The sequence below is a fragment of the Tauraco erythrolophus genome, chromosome 2 (genome assembly GCF_009769465.1).
Source record: "Tauraco erythrolophus isolate bTauEry1 chromosome 2, bTauEry1.pri, whole genome shotgun sequence".
Classification (NCBI taxonomy): Eukaryota; Metazoa; Chordata; class Aves; order Musophagiformes; family Musophagidae; genus Tauraco; species Tauraco erythrolophus.
The window spans coordinates 127,565,611-127,581,224 of NC_141466.1; the positions used below are offsets into that span (position 1 = coordinate 127,565,611).

Sequence of the window (15,614 nt, forward strand, 5' to 3'; positions counted from 1 at the left end):
GTCTGTGTTGAAGCATAAACTCTCTAGCCTCACCACTTTGTTGAAAGAAAACAATAAGGCAGAGAAAAGGCTTGCCCTCATCCAGTTTTAGATGTAATTGTGCTGCAGTAACCCAGGGATGGCCAGGAGGCCAGCCTGGCCGGCTTCTTGAAGTCAAACAGCGAAGCTGCAGGAGAGGAATAAAACTGAACAAAAGCACTTGCCTTGCAGAGAGAAGCAGGACAGAAACAGGTGGGCGCTTTCCTTACAGGGAGCCAAAAAGGAAGCAGTGGATCCAAAGAAGTGAGGAGCTAGATTGTTTGGGCCAACACAGAGGAAAATGTGCTGCCAGTTTATGAATTACAAACTATTCTTGGCGTACGTTGAAGAGTCAGAGGACGACCGCAGTGTTCCAAAAGTGATTCTTCCCTCTAGGAGAGGTGGGACTCAGACTTTATCGTGGTCCCCATTTCTAATTAGCAACCATCACACTACTGCCGTTATTCATAGCTGTTATCTCCTAATGGTGAATGATTCTTGCCATTCCCTAGAGCCTGCTCTCCTACCACTTCTCTTCTTTTCCAACAAGCAATATCCTCTTTCTCCAGTCAGCTCTTCTCCACCTCAGCTCCTTATAAAGGCACTAAGATTATTCTTATTTCATCCTTCTCTCTTGCTAGTGGGATAGCACTAGCAACATACATATATAGTGGGTTTATTCTATTTAGAATATAGGTGCTAGAATTTGTTGCATATACTGTATCTCTCAGCCTTATCCTAAAGTACAGCATTTGTAGAAAACCAGAACTGGTAGCTCTTAAATGACTTGGTTACTAAGTGTCCAGGGCTTAATCAAACTCCTAATTAAAATGAGAACAATTATTTCCTTGTAGTATCTGGAGAGGATTAAGAAACCTGCCCTTTGAAGAAAAGACTGTGCAGGAGACACATTTCTCTTTTGTGATACAATACACCGTGCTATCTTATCAGAAGGAAGTCATGACGGAGTGGACAAATAGCTCGTTGAAAAACTGCCTGAAAAACTTGAAAAAATACAACCACTTGCTATCAGAGAGAGGGAACATATCTAGTGCGGGCAATCAGGGGACTGTCACAGATCCAATGCTATTCAGCATTTCTGTTAACAAGTTGGATGTAAGACCAGAAAATGCACTTCTATAATGTGTGAATGACAGAAGCAGTGAGGTGCTGATATCACCATGGAAGCCAGGATCCCAAATCAAAACAAATTCTGAATTAGAAACTATTAAATTAGAAAAATGCTGTAACATTGAAATGATGAAACTGTATAAAAGGTAAGTATGGAGCTCTACACTTAGGGAAATGAAGTCAGGTGAACAAAAATAAAATCTGGGCAACAACTGGATAGGCATCAAAATAAAAAACAATCCTCATCTAATTCCTCCTTTATTCAGCTCATCTTTGCTGAATTTTATGAAGGTCCAGCAGTGAGTCCAGGCCAGGGCTAAGACCAGAACCCAAAAGTCACACTACAGTGCCCACTGCTTTAACTAGCTGGCAACACTTACCACGTAAGGCCACTGCTTTAACAAACTGGCCACATTTACCACATAATGATTTTTTCAACACAAACATCAGAAAAATTAATTCCTTAAGATTATTAGTTCATCGCAACAGCATGATTGATCAAAGGTCACACCAAGACTTAGGATAAAAAATTTGGATGTCAGCAGTTCTTTACAAGTAAAGACGAAGCTCGGAAAGGCACAGGCATGTGAACAGAAGAAACCTACACAGACAATTTTATAACAGCTGCATCAACTTGTCCTGCTACGATTCACATGGCTTCCTTTCCAGAAGGAATATCTCCTTCCCACTGTGTTCTTGTAATTCTCATTAGAGCTAGAGGAGATTATAAACATCCAAAGGGAGACTAACTATAGGGAATGAGCGTAGCTCTCTGCATGATTTTGTGACTGCTGTGTGTATGTCTGTATAAACACACACCTACAAATGAACAGGTAGAGAACTTCTTATGTGTTTATTATTCATGACGAGTAAATGCAAAATCTTGTATACAGCTACGGACTTCGGCACCAGTTACCTGTCCTCTGCCAAGGCCTCCAGAAATCCACAATAAATTAAAATGCTTCTTTAACTAAAAAGCTCCAAGAGCATATTGCAACCTGTCAAAACAAAGTGAAAAAGGGCAGGCAAACAGTAGGGGGTTCTGCACCAAGAAAGGAAAAGATGCTGCAGTGTTTATTAAGGATGCCACTGAGTGCATTCCTAGCAAGGCATCTTCTGTAAAAGCCAGCAGGGGATAAAATTATGGCCTTTTCTATACAATACACAGAGGCAGGACTGAGTGAATTTGCATATGGGGAAGGGCAGACTCTGCTTGCACTGATCCTCTCTAAAAGGAGCAGAAGCAAACTATAAAGCACTTGCTCAATCCTAAGGAATATTTATGACCACCTTTCTCAAAGCTACTTAAGTTACTCTTTACTCATGTACAACAAAGGCAACGTAAGCACAACATTTTCAATTTTATTTTTTTTAATGGCAGCATGTTTACTGTTGATGAAGTTTGATATTTAGACTAACGCAGGTTTCAAAATAAATACGCATTTATTTGGCTGGATACACCAAGGGAACATTTTCTGTCCGTGTGCCTGTATGTACTGAGAGGAAGCCAAGCAGCGTTTCTCCAGAACTTTCTCCCAAACACTTGCTAGGTAAATTCCAGTATAAGATGTTGCTCATGCTTAGCTTACTTACTTTTTGATACTTCGAATGACTCAAACTTCACAGGCTGAATGTAGTTCACCAGGTTAGACATCTCTTCCGTGGCCATAGCCTCGCTTCCAGCAGTACCCTAGGACAGAGAAGGGAAAATGCTGCAGTTTTAATCTGTCCATGGTGGCCAGCAGAGGCCACAAATACAAAAGCCCAGTTTTCTGTCCACTGTGATATCTTTCATTGATCCTGGCTTGGTGAAGTCAGTGCCCCACACAGGGAGCTTCACACAGTAAAGAAGAAAATTCGCTATAAAACTGAAACGTTTAACTAACTGCTGCTGTATTCATGCTTTTTACATGGCTTCTAGGGAAGGGACTGCATTACCTTTACACACACGTAGTGCTGAGCACATTCGTCAGTACTGTTGGATTATTATTTTATTGGATAAAATCCAAACATAGCTCTAAGTTTTCGATGTCAAGTTTTTCTTCTAACATTGCTAAATACACCACAAGCAGCGGTCTAAAACAGATCAGCTGTGGTGCTATTAATTCTTATTCTTCAGTAAATGAAAATATAAACAAAGCAAAGATGTTCTTCCCAATGGATTAACAACCAACTCCAGAAAGTTGGTCGTGTTTCCCAGTGCTCTGCCTCCCTTTCTCCACTAGATGGCAGTCCCACTCCTAGTAACATGAGCCAATCCACAACTGCTGGAACCCACCCAAAACCATAAAACATATCTACACCCTTACTTCATCCATCGACGACTTTTTACAGTCATCATCATAGTCATCATCATCATCGCTCTCAATCTCTGCTTCTCCTGAAAAGTTTTAAGCAGAAGATAATTACTGGCTGAAGCAACAGTGATAAATACCAGCGGTAAATTCGGTAAAGATGTGCAAGTAGCGCTGCTCAAAGGAGACTACAGTACACATGTGCTTTTTGTCACAGCACAAATCAAATACACTGTCTCGAGGGATTCATCCATCCTCAGCATTGATAAGTTCTTATTGTCCAAACAAACAAAAGCTCTTCCTTGGCAGCTGCTGGATGCTCAGTGCTTGGAAACCACGGGGTAGGTATCAGCACTGGGAACGGAGCGTCGTGGGGCAGCAAGGACTGTTCAGCAAAATCCATCTCTCCTGCCTGTATCGCAGGGCACGCGCTGAGGGAGCACAGCTGGCAGGAACAGGCACAGGCACCTCACTGCGACAATTTGGCGTGGATGGCAGCAAGGTGTGCCCTGCTGCCGGGACGCCGGTGGCACAGCTCAAACGGACCGGCGGAGGGCAGTGCGAATCAAATAATGCGAAGGGGATGCACATGGCTCATCCTTTCCCTGAAAACGGACCGATGGGGTACATGGGACCAAATAAAACCCATTTTATGCCTTGCTCCCAGTTGCGGTGTACTCATCAAATGCCTACAGGCAAGACACAGATTCTTTATTGTTAATTAACGAATGCCTCCCCTCGCCTCCAAAACGTTTTGATTTGGTTGCACCAGAAATGAAACCATTAAGGAATATCAAGCTTATCTTTCTCTTTTGTAACTCCTCCTGTGGGTTTGGCTGTCACAAAGTATACACTGTGCATCTTAAGATGACTCTGGAAAAGAAGGTTTAACTTATATTGCAGTCACCGATCCACACCTACAAGATTGACAACTCTCCCTGAAGATTTTATTCCACGAACCTTTCAGCCTTCTTCAGCAGTGGCCATTTTATTTTTGGCAGCATAAAAAATCTAACCACTGTGCAGCATTCCTAAACTCTCCAGAGAATGGTAATTCAGTCTCAGTTCCTCCTGTCAATTTAGGGTCTGATCCAAAGCCCACTGAGTCAATAAAGAAACTCCTCTTTGTTCCAGCAGACCTTGAATCATGCCCAGTGGGCCCCTTATGAACATGGAGAGTACATATGACTTAAATAATGAGTGTGCCTTTCAAAACCAAATGATGACTACCCAGGCTGAGTTTCCTTCCAGATGCAGATGTTGAAATGTCAGGCTTTTATTCACGAACACATTTCTTCCTGAACATTTCATTGAAGAAAATAACACGATTGCTCAACAGGCTCAAGGGACGGCTCAGGGAACCTCAACACATTGCAAAGAGCCAGTCGAGCTCTCACAGGATTTGTAGTGACAGTCTTTGGATGGGAAGCTCTCAAATGATACAACCAGACTGGCAAAATAACACTTTGTGTAGTCCACAAAATAGAGGACACGGGCAGATTTCAGACAATTTGCACTGCTGAGATACCAGGTAGATGATAGCTTGTTCTCGCTAGAAGTGTCCAGGGAGGAAAGTACGCAACACATTATTCATTTATTTAAAAATATTTAACAGGAAAACTCCCAAGGAGATCAGATCTCATTTTCAAGTTTTGCATCAGATAGCAAAACCAGGACAAATAATAAACAGGATTGCAAACACAGAATAAAAATCAGTTAAGTGCTTTAGAAAGTATGACTACATCTGCATTGCCTTTCACCCAGCAGCATGGTCCTACACTCAAACCCAGCCTTCTTTTCCCATTACACTGCTGGGACACAAAGTCAGAGAAAGACTGACTTGCTCAAGAGGAGTTTCTTTCTTGGCCAGACTGAGGAGATGTCTGTGACGTGGATGAACTTACATGGGACTACAAACCCAGGTCAGGACAGGACCTCTCCACGCGATATGGCATACAATGAAAATAGACAGCCCTGCTCCAAGTGCTTGCTCTCCAAGTACGAGACAAGAGCCTGCCCATGGACAGAAGCAGACAGAATAATATCAAGAAATAACGAGATGTTGCTCCCTACCACAACAGGTGAGTTATAACACAGATGCTGTCAACTGCTCATAGGCAGAAGGGCTCAGGAAAATTGTCAGTGGAGTAATGGGGCAGTTTCATGGGTGTTTTCAAGGAACTGCCCCTAGTGAGTGAGGCAGTGTGGGGAAGGTATAGAAGTGCTCACTGGGCAATGTAACGAGTGGACAAAGGAGGCTGAATCCCAGCTGATGGGTAGAGGGGTTCAACACAGTAATACTGAACAGAGATGATTAGGAGAGGAGAGCAGGGAACAAGCCAAATCCCTGTTACCAAGGGTTGAGGAAGCTGAGTGCTAAATATTACTCATTCTCACCATGCCTCAGCAGTGCGACAGATATTGAGAGCCTAATGAAACAAAAAGTTATACATTGCTTGAAATTCAGAGAAATTTGGTAATCTGCTTTCTCAGACCCCTTTCAAATAACAGCCAGAACACACTAGAAATGAGGTACTTGCTGGTGGAGCTTGCTAGCTCTATAACGTTTAAGCAGCCACCAGCATCTTGGGGAGGCAATCTCTGTTTCTTTTTTGCTGTACATCAGCACTTGCTGATTTTTAAAAAGGAAGAAATGAACTTTACTCAGTTTGCTAAAATAATTTACTTTCTAACAGTGGGCCATGGCCTGAGCTGGCCTACAGTGGCCATTTACCAATGCACTGACATACACTGAGCCTACAACTTTTTATTGTTTTCTATTCAGTCATGAAATGATGGAGCCAATTCTACCCTCTCTGTCTTCCTGTGACTCCTTCCTTGCAGCACCCACTACTCCGACAAAAATGTCATCCCATCAGTGAGAAATCAACAATTTACTTGAAAATTTAAATACTGTTCAATTAGCAAGTTCTGGCCACTTTCAGTATAGGACTACTTGTGGTAAATCGTACGTACCTGCAGAACTGCCACTGTTCTTTCTGCAGTGCAATCTAACTTCTTTGAAAATCTTGCTTATTTACTTCTGTTCGTCATGCTAAAACAGTCAGGTCTAAGATGCTTGTTTACCAAAATGACAATCTACCTAACAAGTGTTATCTCAGAAATTCTTTTTCTGCTCTGCCAGCTTTGCTGTACCTTTAGGGAAAGCTTTTTCCACAGACACATATAATACCCTACTGAACTTACTTTTTACATCAGTTTCATGAACATCTTGCAAGTCCATTCTGCAAAGCTCGCTTCAGAATTGTTTTTTTTTTTTTTTAATTATTGCTACTGTATCACCAGCATCTAGCTTTCATATTGTGCGTTTTATAAACATATCAAGAGAGTGATATATTTGGGTTTAAACCTGACCTCAAGCAGTGTGAGACACAGTGAAACTTGCTATCAACTGAAGTATAAATCTCCATATTTTTGCACTGCTGTGAATAAACTCATTTAAAAACTCAAGAAGGCTGAATCAGCACAACTTTCTCCCAGAGATCAGCAGTAATGCTGACAGGAATTATACAATACAATAGAGTTATTTGAATTATGCACCCAACTTGCTAAACGCAAATATTGTATTAAGGTTGGAGGACTGAAAGAATGTTAAGAAATGTTAAGAATTAGGCTTTCTTTGGTGAGTCTTTAATTGCATTACTCTTCTCATGCTCCAGAAAGAAACTGGTACTGGGTACAGAGGAGCACAATGCTTGCAGTGCTCCAGCATTACATGTTGCTGATACTGAGATGCACATAAGGAACGAGGCAGTGAACAGAAGGGTGTCATGGTGATTGTTGATCACTGCCCCATGGAATCATACTCTTCACTGGGCCTTGCCACAGTGGTCTTATAAAACAGTGAGTAATTTTTTTTTTTTAATGTTCACAGACCAAAGACTGACATCTGATTTACAGAAACGCAGCATGCTCATAGCTGTAAGCTGTCGCTCAAATCTCTGGAGCTGTGCTCTGAATACTTAAAAATTCAAAGTATTCTTGAAAAATCAGATCCTGGATGTTCTTTGTCAGTCATCCCTAAACTGCCCTTAAGCTCTCTCAGACTTGACTGTCCTTAGATAAATTTGTCTTAATGTTATTTCAATTCCCACAGGTCTTGTTCAGATAAACTCACTGCTGTTTGTCAAGTGCTCATATGCAGCCTGGATACCTCCACACAAATTCACTGCAAGATGAGGATGCTAGATCTAGGATCAAGTATTGAGTGAAAAAGTACTGACTAACTGCATTCTGCAAGAGACACGGGTCCTAAAGGAGAAACAATGGCTGACAGAAGGATTACAAGTAATATATTTTGGCAATCACAGATGAACAACTGACCACATCAATTTTGCCATCTCAGTTCTAGCATTTTCCAATTTGTAAGTGTTCATCTTCACAACCTGCAGTGAACAGAGGTTGTTATACAGGTAATACAGACATAATATTCACAGTTAATTTGCAAAATTACGCACCCTATTGTGGGACTGTCACCCCTGCCTTGCATAATCATCAATATTTAGATTCACAGTCCAGGTCTTTTCCTATAAAAGCTCACAGAGAGGGTCCTGAAAGACAAAGCTGTTACCCTCTATGCAGATCAGGCACTCAGAAGAAATCATATAGCACAAGAATATACTTTGCCACTGGGTTCTCACTACGTGCTCGTAACAGAAATGTAGAGTTAGGAACCCAGGGCTGATTTCAAGTGTTGGAAAGGAGTCAGTTGGCATACACATACTTATTTTTCTGTTGCTTGGGATTTGTCTAAAGCAAATCAAGAAAACAGTATTAAATCATTGCTGACACCAGGATGAATCTTCCTTTGAAACCCAAGCCCTACTTCAAAGCATGCCCTTTTCAAAGTTTCTTAACACAGTAGTTGAAAACTCTTTTTTTTTGCTTCTAATAGGATAAACAATGTTATCCGCAAATACAGAAGGATTTTTTTTTTTTAATTCAACTTGAGGCAAACTGCCAGCATGAAAATTTTCAGCTCAATTAATCAAAGTTTAGAAAAAATTACAAACAATGGAAAAAAGTTTTTTAACAGCAAATGGTAATGAACTTTTATTCCAGCAGAGCTTTCAATTTGCTCTACTAGCAAGTATTCTACTATTGGGGCATAAACGTCTACGATTTTAGCAATCCAAAATTTCAGTTGTAATAGGAAAAAGAATTTCTAGTGCAGGGAAAGCACTAGAAGTGCTTTGATTCAGGTTGGATGTTAGGAAGTATTTCTTCTCTGAAAGGGTTGTCAGCCACTGGAATAGGCTGCCCAGGGAGGTGGTTGAGTCCCCATCCCTGGATGTGTTTAAAAATAGGGTGGATGAGCTACTTGAGGATATGGTTTAATGGGGATTAGGGATGGTTGGACTCGATGATCTCTAAGGTCTTTTCCAACCTAGAAATCTATGAACAGACACGGGGCTGTGAATCAGGATATATAGATTTCGTTGTTTGTCCTGCTGCTCATCTGCTCCTGCGGTTTAGAGAAAATCCTTACTTTACTTTTTTCTCTGCACTTCTCTTTGTCTTTTCTAGTTAGGTTTTAAGCTCTTCAGGACAAAGACCATCTCTTACTAATTTCTGCATACCAACGTTCACAATGGTCCCCTGCAGATCCCATAAGCATTATCAGAATACATGCATTAAACCACAGTAACTTTTCTATTTTATTTCTGATTTTTAAAATTCTTCTAATAATGAACAAGTTTAATGTAACACACTGCTTTCCATGGGCTACATTCCCCACAATTCCTGATGGTAACAAATACTTGCTTGCAGTATTCTTTTTGACCGTTTCCATCTCTAGAACAAAAAACCACACCTTATAGCACTTTGCAAAGAGGTCTGTGATGTGTTCCCAACTAATGCAAGACAACAGCAGGTTAAGCCTTGTCTGCCTGAGGAACAGATATCTCTTTCACATTTACCCTAAATCTTAAGACACTGCAGAACCACTGGTAGACACATCTCAGAGCACCAAATGGTAGACACATCTCAGAGACAACAGAAAAAAGAAAACATTTCTATTTGGTATTTGGCATCCAAGGGTGGCGGAGCGGGCAGCTCACTCTGTTTCCTAAGCAGTGCTGATAAATAGTAGTACACATCACTGAGCTTTAGGTCATTCTGTAAGTGATCCTCAGCCACAAGCCTTCTCAGACTCCTGGATCAGTGACACTTAGTGTTGGTTTCTACCAAGACCCACACTGGTGCACCTTTACCTTGATAGAGCAATGTAAATGGATTGAATTATGGTTATAATTAAGCATTTGTGTTTTAGGGAGAGATGTATTTGTAGATTCAATTCATACCTGCTCCGGGGGAGGAAGGTTCAAACATACTAGATGTATCACTGCATGTGTTGGAAGCTTGCTCCGAGAGCTTCTTTTTTGCACTTCCATCTGCAGATTTATGCGACTTCTTTTTATTCTTCACCAGAATTTTGTACATTAAATCCATAGGGCTTGGAAGAGGAACCCCAGGTTCAAGCTTGCAGAAAAAGCAAGAGAAATTTGTTACAACAACAAAAGAAACAAGCTTATGGCAATTCCTTAGGGCCCACATGGGGCAAGATAATTTCATAACCTCTATAAGCCCTGTTAAAATGAAAGGTATTTTGCAGAAGAGGTAACTTCAACATTATATGAAATAGGGCTACTGAGGGCACTTAAGAAAAGAAAAATGCCTTATGAAATGTCTACAGTCATAACCAAAATAAGTATGAGTTCGAATATGAAAGCCTACATTATCAAACTGCAGCTACGTGAATCAATTGCATTCAGAGGATTACAATTCACTGTGTCACAACAATCTCTGCATCAGAAATTATATTCTTAAATCACCAACAGCTCACGTTGCTTAACCCTCTTCTTTAGGATCTGTTTTGAAAGGCTGTATATAAAGAATGACACAGGATTGAAACACTTAAATAAAAATTCACACAGATATTGTGATCTGATAAATATCAAACCATATTACCGGGTATTTTTCCAATGGATCCATAAGCAATGCATCTCCGAATATTAATCTGCAGTACTCTGCCATTTTTGCCTGTTGTTTAGGGCTAAGGGAGAGAAAAGAAAGAAACAAATGAGTCCTACTAATGCTACAGAGTGAAAGCAGCAGTAATGGAATATCTAATATCCCTAAACTAGATATAATTTCCTGATCCAATTGCTGTGAATTTTTCAGAGGGACCTAGATATATCATGTAATTATTGTGATTCCTCTGATAGAGCTTATCAAAAGGATCACACATGAAATAAAGGCATTAGTCAATTGAATAACAGTGAAATCAAAATTTTAATATTGAGATATATTTTCTCATGCACTTAGTAGAAAATAAAGAGGCTGTCAGTTGTTACCTTTAGGGAAACAGTGGTTACGTGAATTTACCTCTTTCAGGCAACTTTTTTATTCAAAGCTTAAATATTTTCCTTCTCATGTTACTTTGTACACCTGCCTGGCATTCTTCTGACCCCTGCCCCCACAACCCCACCTGGATTTTGTTTTCTTTTTGTCATACCTAACCTGAAGCATAACCCCCCAAACAGTCAGACAGCCGTCTCCTGTGCAGCTATGTCTGTTACTCTTCCCAAGCCATGGGTACCCACCACCTCACTCAGCATGTCTACAGGGCACAGCCACACAGAAGAAGGGGCAGAAGACATTTGGGTCTCAAAACCAGCAAAGCTGCTTCAGTTACAGGCACTGCTAGAGAAACACTTAGTTTTACTGCAGATTTCTAAAATGCTGTTAGTTTTACTGCACATTTTCTGCAAAATGCAGCCCTCTTTCCCCCTCTGTGTTGGCCCATGTGAGGTGGGTGCTGTGCTTGTGCAGCATGACAGCCCGTCCAGCCACAGCCCTGAGCAGCTTCACCTCCGCACCGCGCTCCGCGGCAAAGCCCTGACCCATCCTCCGACCTCCTGGGCTGAGTTTGCACCAGAAGCGTGCAATGCCCTCGCCAGCTCACTGAGCAGCATCTCCCCTGGCATGTTCTCACGGGCAGAAGTCACAGCGTAGATGTAACTGTGCTACTGCTAAGAGGCATTATGTCAATTTGGAGAATTGCTGCAAGAAGTGCTGGTGTAACTGCATTTTATATGCATATAATTACATGCTGCGAGCATTTGATGTGTCTATAACTGAGACCAACATATCAGGACAGACTTCTTAGTGGCTATTTGGATGTAATACCAAGCTGCTAGGTGGAGCTGCTGAATGACCATCTCAGCTTGTTTGGGCACGTGGTCAGATTCCTTTTTTAAAAATTATCAATTTTTATTTAAAATCAGACAGTGTGTCAAATTTTACCATAGTAAATTACTTCAGTGGTTTTCCTGACATCCTCTAGAAGTAAACTGAACCTCAGTAAACCCTACTTACAATCAATTTTCCCAAAGTTCAACTGAAGAAGTTGAAGATTCCTGCGCATAAGTGATGGAAACTTCAGGACTGAAGACAGGTTATACTGCTCAGGAATATTACTCAAATCATCTTAAAACGCAGCTCAGTGCTACAGTCACTCTTTCTAATTTTAGACAACTGTGCATTTTTTCTATATGTGCCTGTTTAAAACCTGTAGCATCTGAGACTAGCTATCTTTAAGTTTCATTTTTGATGCTCTGTTGTTGAGAAGTCTCTATTGAAGGACAGGTCTATATTGCTTACTAGAACTTCCTCAACCCTGTTAATTATGATCTGCATATCACAGAAGATGCATGAACGGTATAAGCAGTTATGTTACCATGGAGCTACTTTTCATGACAAAATAGAGCTGAGTATACAGGAAAAAAGGAGTGCTCATTTTTTTTCTTGCAAACTAAGAGTGCAACAACCGTTACGTCTAGTTTGTCATTAATTACCAGAGCACCTGGCACTGGAGCTCTTCCTGGGATCAGCAAGGCCAAACCAAGAGCTGAGATAAAGGCTGGGTGGTATTTGAATCAGAAAATGTAATTTCCCTGAGATCAGCATTCTGAACGTCCCTTGAAGCAGATATGGGGTGAATCGGTCATTAGCTCAGTCATTGACAAAACATACTGCGAGGAGGCTTTAAATTTTTCCACGAAGCTACGCAAGCACCGCATGCAGTTTAAATCATGACAGCGTTTCACTAATGCTTTCTTTTGCGTGCAGCCAATTCTGCAAAAAAGTTAAGAGCCACTTTTAGCTGAGGATGGAAAATTAGGATGAAGGCAAGCAAGGCAATGGAACTAAGAACCCACAAGGGAGAAGGTGATGGGAAGAACAGATCAGGCTGCGACAGCATGTTATCTATTTCTAACTGCCAGCTACCAGGGAAAATAAAGGCACTTCACTCCAGTAAGCAAGTGGACGAGGTATTTGCTATAGGTCTAGGGGTGATCATAGTGAATTTTATTTCAGCGTTCTCCACCAGGGTGTATTTTGAACAGACTCATGCTCTTAGAACCCAGAAAGTTCAAAGGACAGCGCCTTGAATCAAAGGAGCACAATCATTGAAATCTTAGTAATTAGATGTGACATCAGCATTTTTAAATGGGCACATCAATTTCAAAAAGAACTCTTGATAGGACATAAAAAAAAATATGCAAGATTTAAATCTAATAAATGTCATACTATCACCACAGCTAGAACAAATTCATCTGATCTTCTGTGTTTAATTACATGTTTACCTCAAAGAGAGCACAGTGAGAACTTTCATTTTTGCAAAAGGGGAAAACGTAATCCAACATTATTTTGATTTGGCTTATAAATTCCAATGTCACTGTATCCCAGAGGCAGAAAGAAGGAAAAGGAAAATCATGTGAAAAACTAAGGGGTTTTAATACTATAAAAAAATCTTGCAGTAGTAGACAAGGCCAAAGTAGGAAAATCTTGACATTACAAAATTACTTGACTTTGTGAACTGGACTATACGCAGAGATATTTTTTAAAGCTCCTAAGATGGAATAAAACATATTTAGAAGTACCAGCATTTAACTGAGTGGTATTTTTTATGTTCTCTCTCTCAAATATATATAAATACATAAAATCATGGAATGGGTTGGGTTGGAAGGGACCTTAAAGACTCTCTAGTTCCAAGCCCCCTGCCGTGGGCAGGGACACCTTCCACTAGAACAGGTTGCTCAAAGCCTCATCCAACTTGGCCTTGAACATTTCCAGGGATAAGGAATCAACAACATATACTGTTTCAAGAGATAGATTATTAGTAACAGTATAGATTATGTATTAATATTATAGTATTTTAAAAGTTGGAATATCAGTTTCATTTTATTTTCTCTTCTTTCAAAACTATGAACCAGAACAATAGATTGAAATATCAACTTTTCTGTATCAACATATTTCCCCATTTGTGTTATGAAACAAAACCCAGGTATTTCCTCGTCCATATCCACTGTTACTGGAAATTCTCTCAGCATTCACGTATTGTAATAAAAATTGATTGCCACAAAAGACCCGACTTTATCTGCTTTATGATTTTCACTGCGCAGACATGGACGGGTAGCACATAGACTAATAATATACGCCCTGAAAACGTGACAGGGAAAGGCAAGATAAAGGGGAAATATGATACCTGGAGATATGGAAATAAAAGAATACTAAGAAATGTTTTCATTACCATTACTGCATTGCTTGTACTTCGTTTTCCTGTGTTTGTATTACACCTATTACGAAGGTCAGTCACAGAGGCTCTTTGGCACTACTGCATGACTACTGCTCCTAACATTATACTATTACCACTTCTGCAGAGATTCTTTTTCTGCATAAGACAAAGACACAGAGGCTTCCCAGAAGGGTCTAAAATAATTTAAAGTGCAGGAAGAAAAAGTGATAAAAATCCTGTTAATATTTGAAATAACAATTCCAGCAAGAAACCAGCAATATGAATAACTGTAATTAAATTTAATCTTGGAAGCAATCTTATAGGGATACTGCTCAAGGATCACTTAACCTTTTTGCTATGTCATCAGTGCATTTCTAATTATAGAGTGTCTGCTTTCAGATTTGCAGATTGCTTATCTTCTTGCAAGCCCAATTTCAAACGTCAAGGTCTTCTTGAGGTCTTTTCAACATTTTCAGGGCACTTTTCTATTTTTTGATAGAACCACATCTTTTCTTAGTACTGTCTTTTCGCAGTGTGCATGTTTTGACTTCAATATAAATGATGGCATACATAGTATTTTATATATTCTAAAAGTTATATGCTCTTTTTCTAAACTTTTTATTGCATAAAAACAGGCAAGAATGAATATACTACATAGTGGAGTTAAAGTGTTCAAGGCCAGGCTGGATGGGGCTTTGAGCAACCTGGTCTAGTAGGTGTCCCTGCCCATGGCAGGGGGGGTTGGAACTAGATGATCTTTAAGATCCCTTCCAACTCAAACCATTCTATGGTTCTATGATCCTAAAGGAAATAAAAAATCTTCAAATGCTTTAAAGATATTAGAGAGGGGTTCTTCTAGGGAAAACACTGAAAGAAGGCAAAATGAGATGATTAACACTATCTGCTAATAAGTGATTTGTTCCCTAGGTGGAACAAACAGGAAGTCCAAAATATTCTCATCAACATAAACCAGAAGGAAGAAAAATTTGCATTTTAAGTCCCCTAGTGATTAACACTGTCACATCTATGTTGGTGATGTAAAACTTATTTACCTCTGATAATCGCAGTCTATTTAAAAGCCATGAATATAGAACACAGGCTAAATCCATATTTCTGTTTAAGCTAATGCCAAAATTTCCACTGATTTGTACAGGACCAGCATTTCACACATGAATACTGACTCTTGTAACTCGAAAAAAAAAAGAAAAATTTGGTGACCCAAGAGCAGAAGTTGAGGTCATAGGATTTGTTTGACAGATATTCCATAAAAACACTTAGCATTTCTTGTTAATACTCAGGGCAAAGTCCATCTTTTAAGATATAGGAGAAAAACAACTCTCCAAGTAAATGAAAAGACAAAAGGAGCATTCCATGAAATTAGGTGAAGGTTTCTGTGAGTGGCATGACTAATTGCAGATTTCGCTAGGAACTAGTGAAGAAATGAAGAGATAATTGTAGTAGTTGGTAAAGTAACTAAAAATTATTTTCAGCTGAAGCAAAATTAGAAATCATACACTTTGATGATTTACTGCAGCAAAAAATAATAAATAGCAGTAAAGTAGACTTGC

General features: G+C 39.9%; 1 protein-coding gene across 1 annotated transcript in view; it reads right to left on the reverse strand.

The window, feature by feature from the left end:
• The window catches only part of PLCB1 (phospholipase C beta 1), a 398,236-nt gene that overhangs the window by 89,719 nt on the left and 292,903 nt on the right, over window positions 1–15,614 (reverse strand). The window contains exons 13-16 of the mRNA XM_086631124.1: window positions 10,434–10,518; window positions 9,767–9,944; window positions 3,459–3,529; window positions 2,743–2,839 (exon numbers count right to left, since the gene is read on the reverse strand). Coding sequence (XP_086487250.1) covers window positions 2,743–2,839; window positions 3,459–3,529; window positions 9,767–9,944; window positions 10,434–10,518 — 431 coding nt within the window. The remainder of the gene's footprint in view (window positions 1–2,742; window positions 2,840–3,458; window positions 3,530–9,766; window positions 9,945–10,433; window positions 10,519–15,614) is intronic.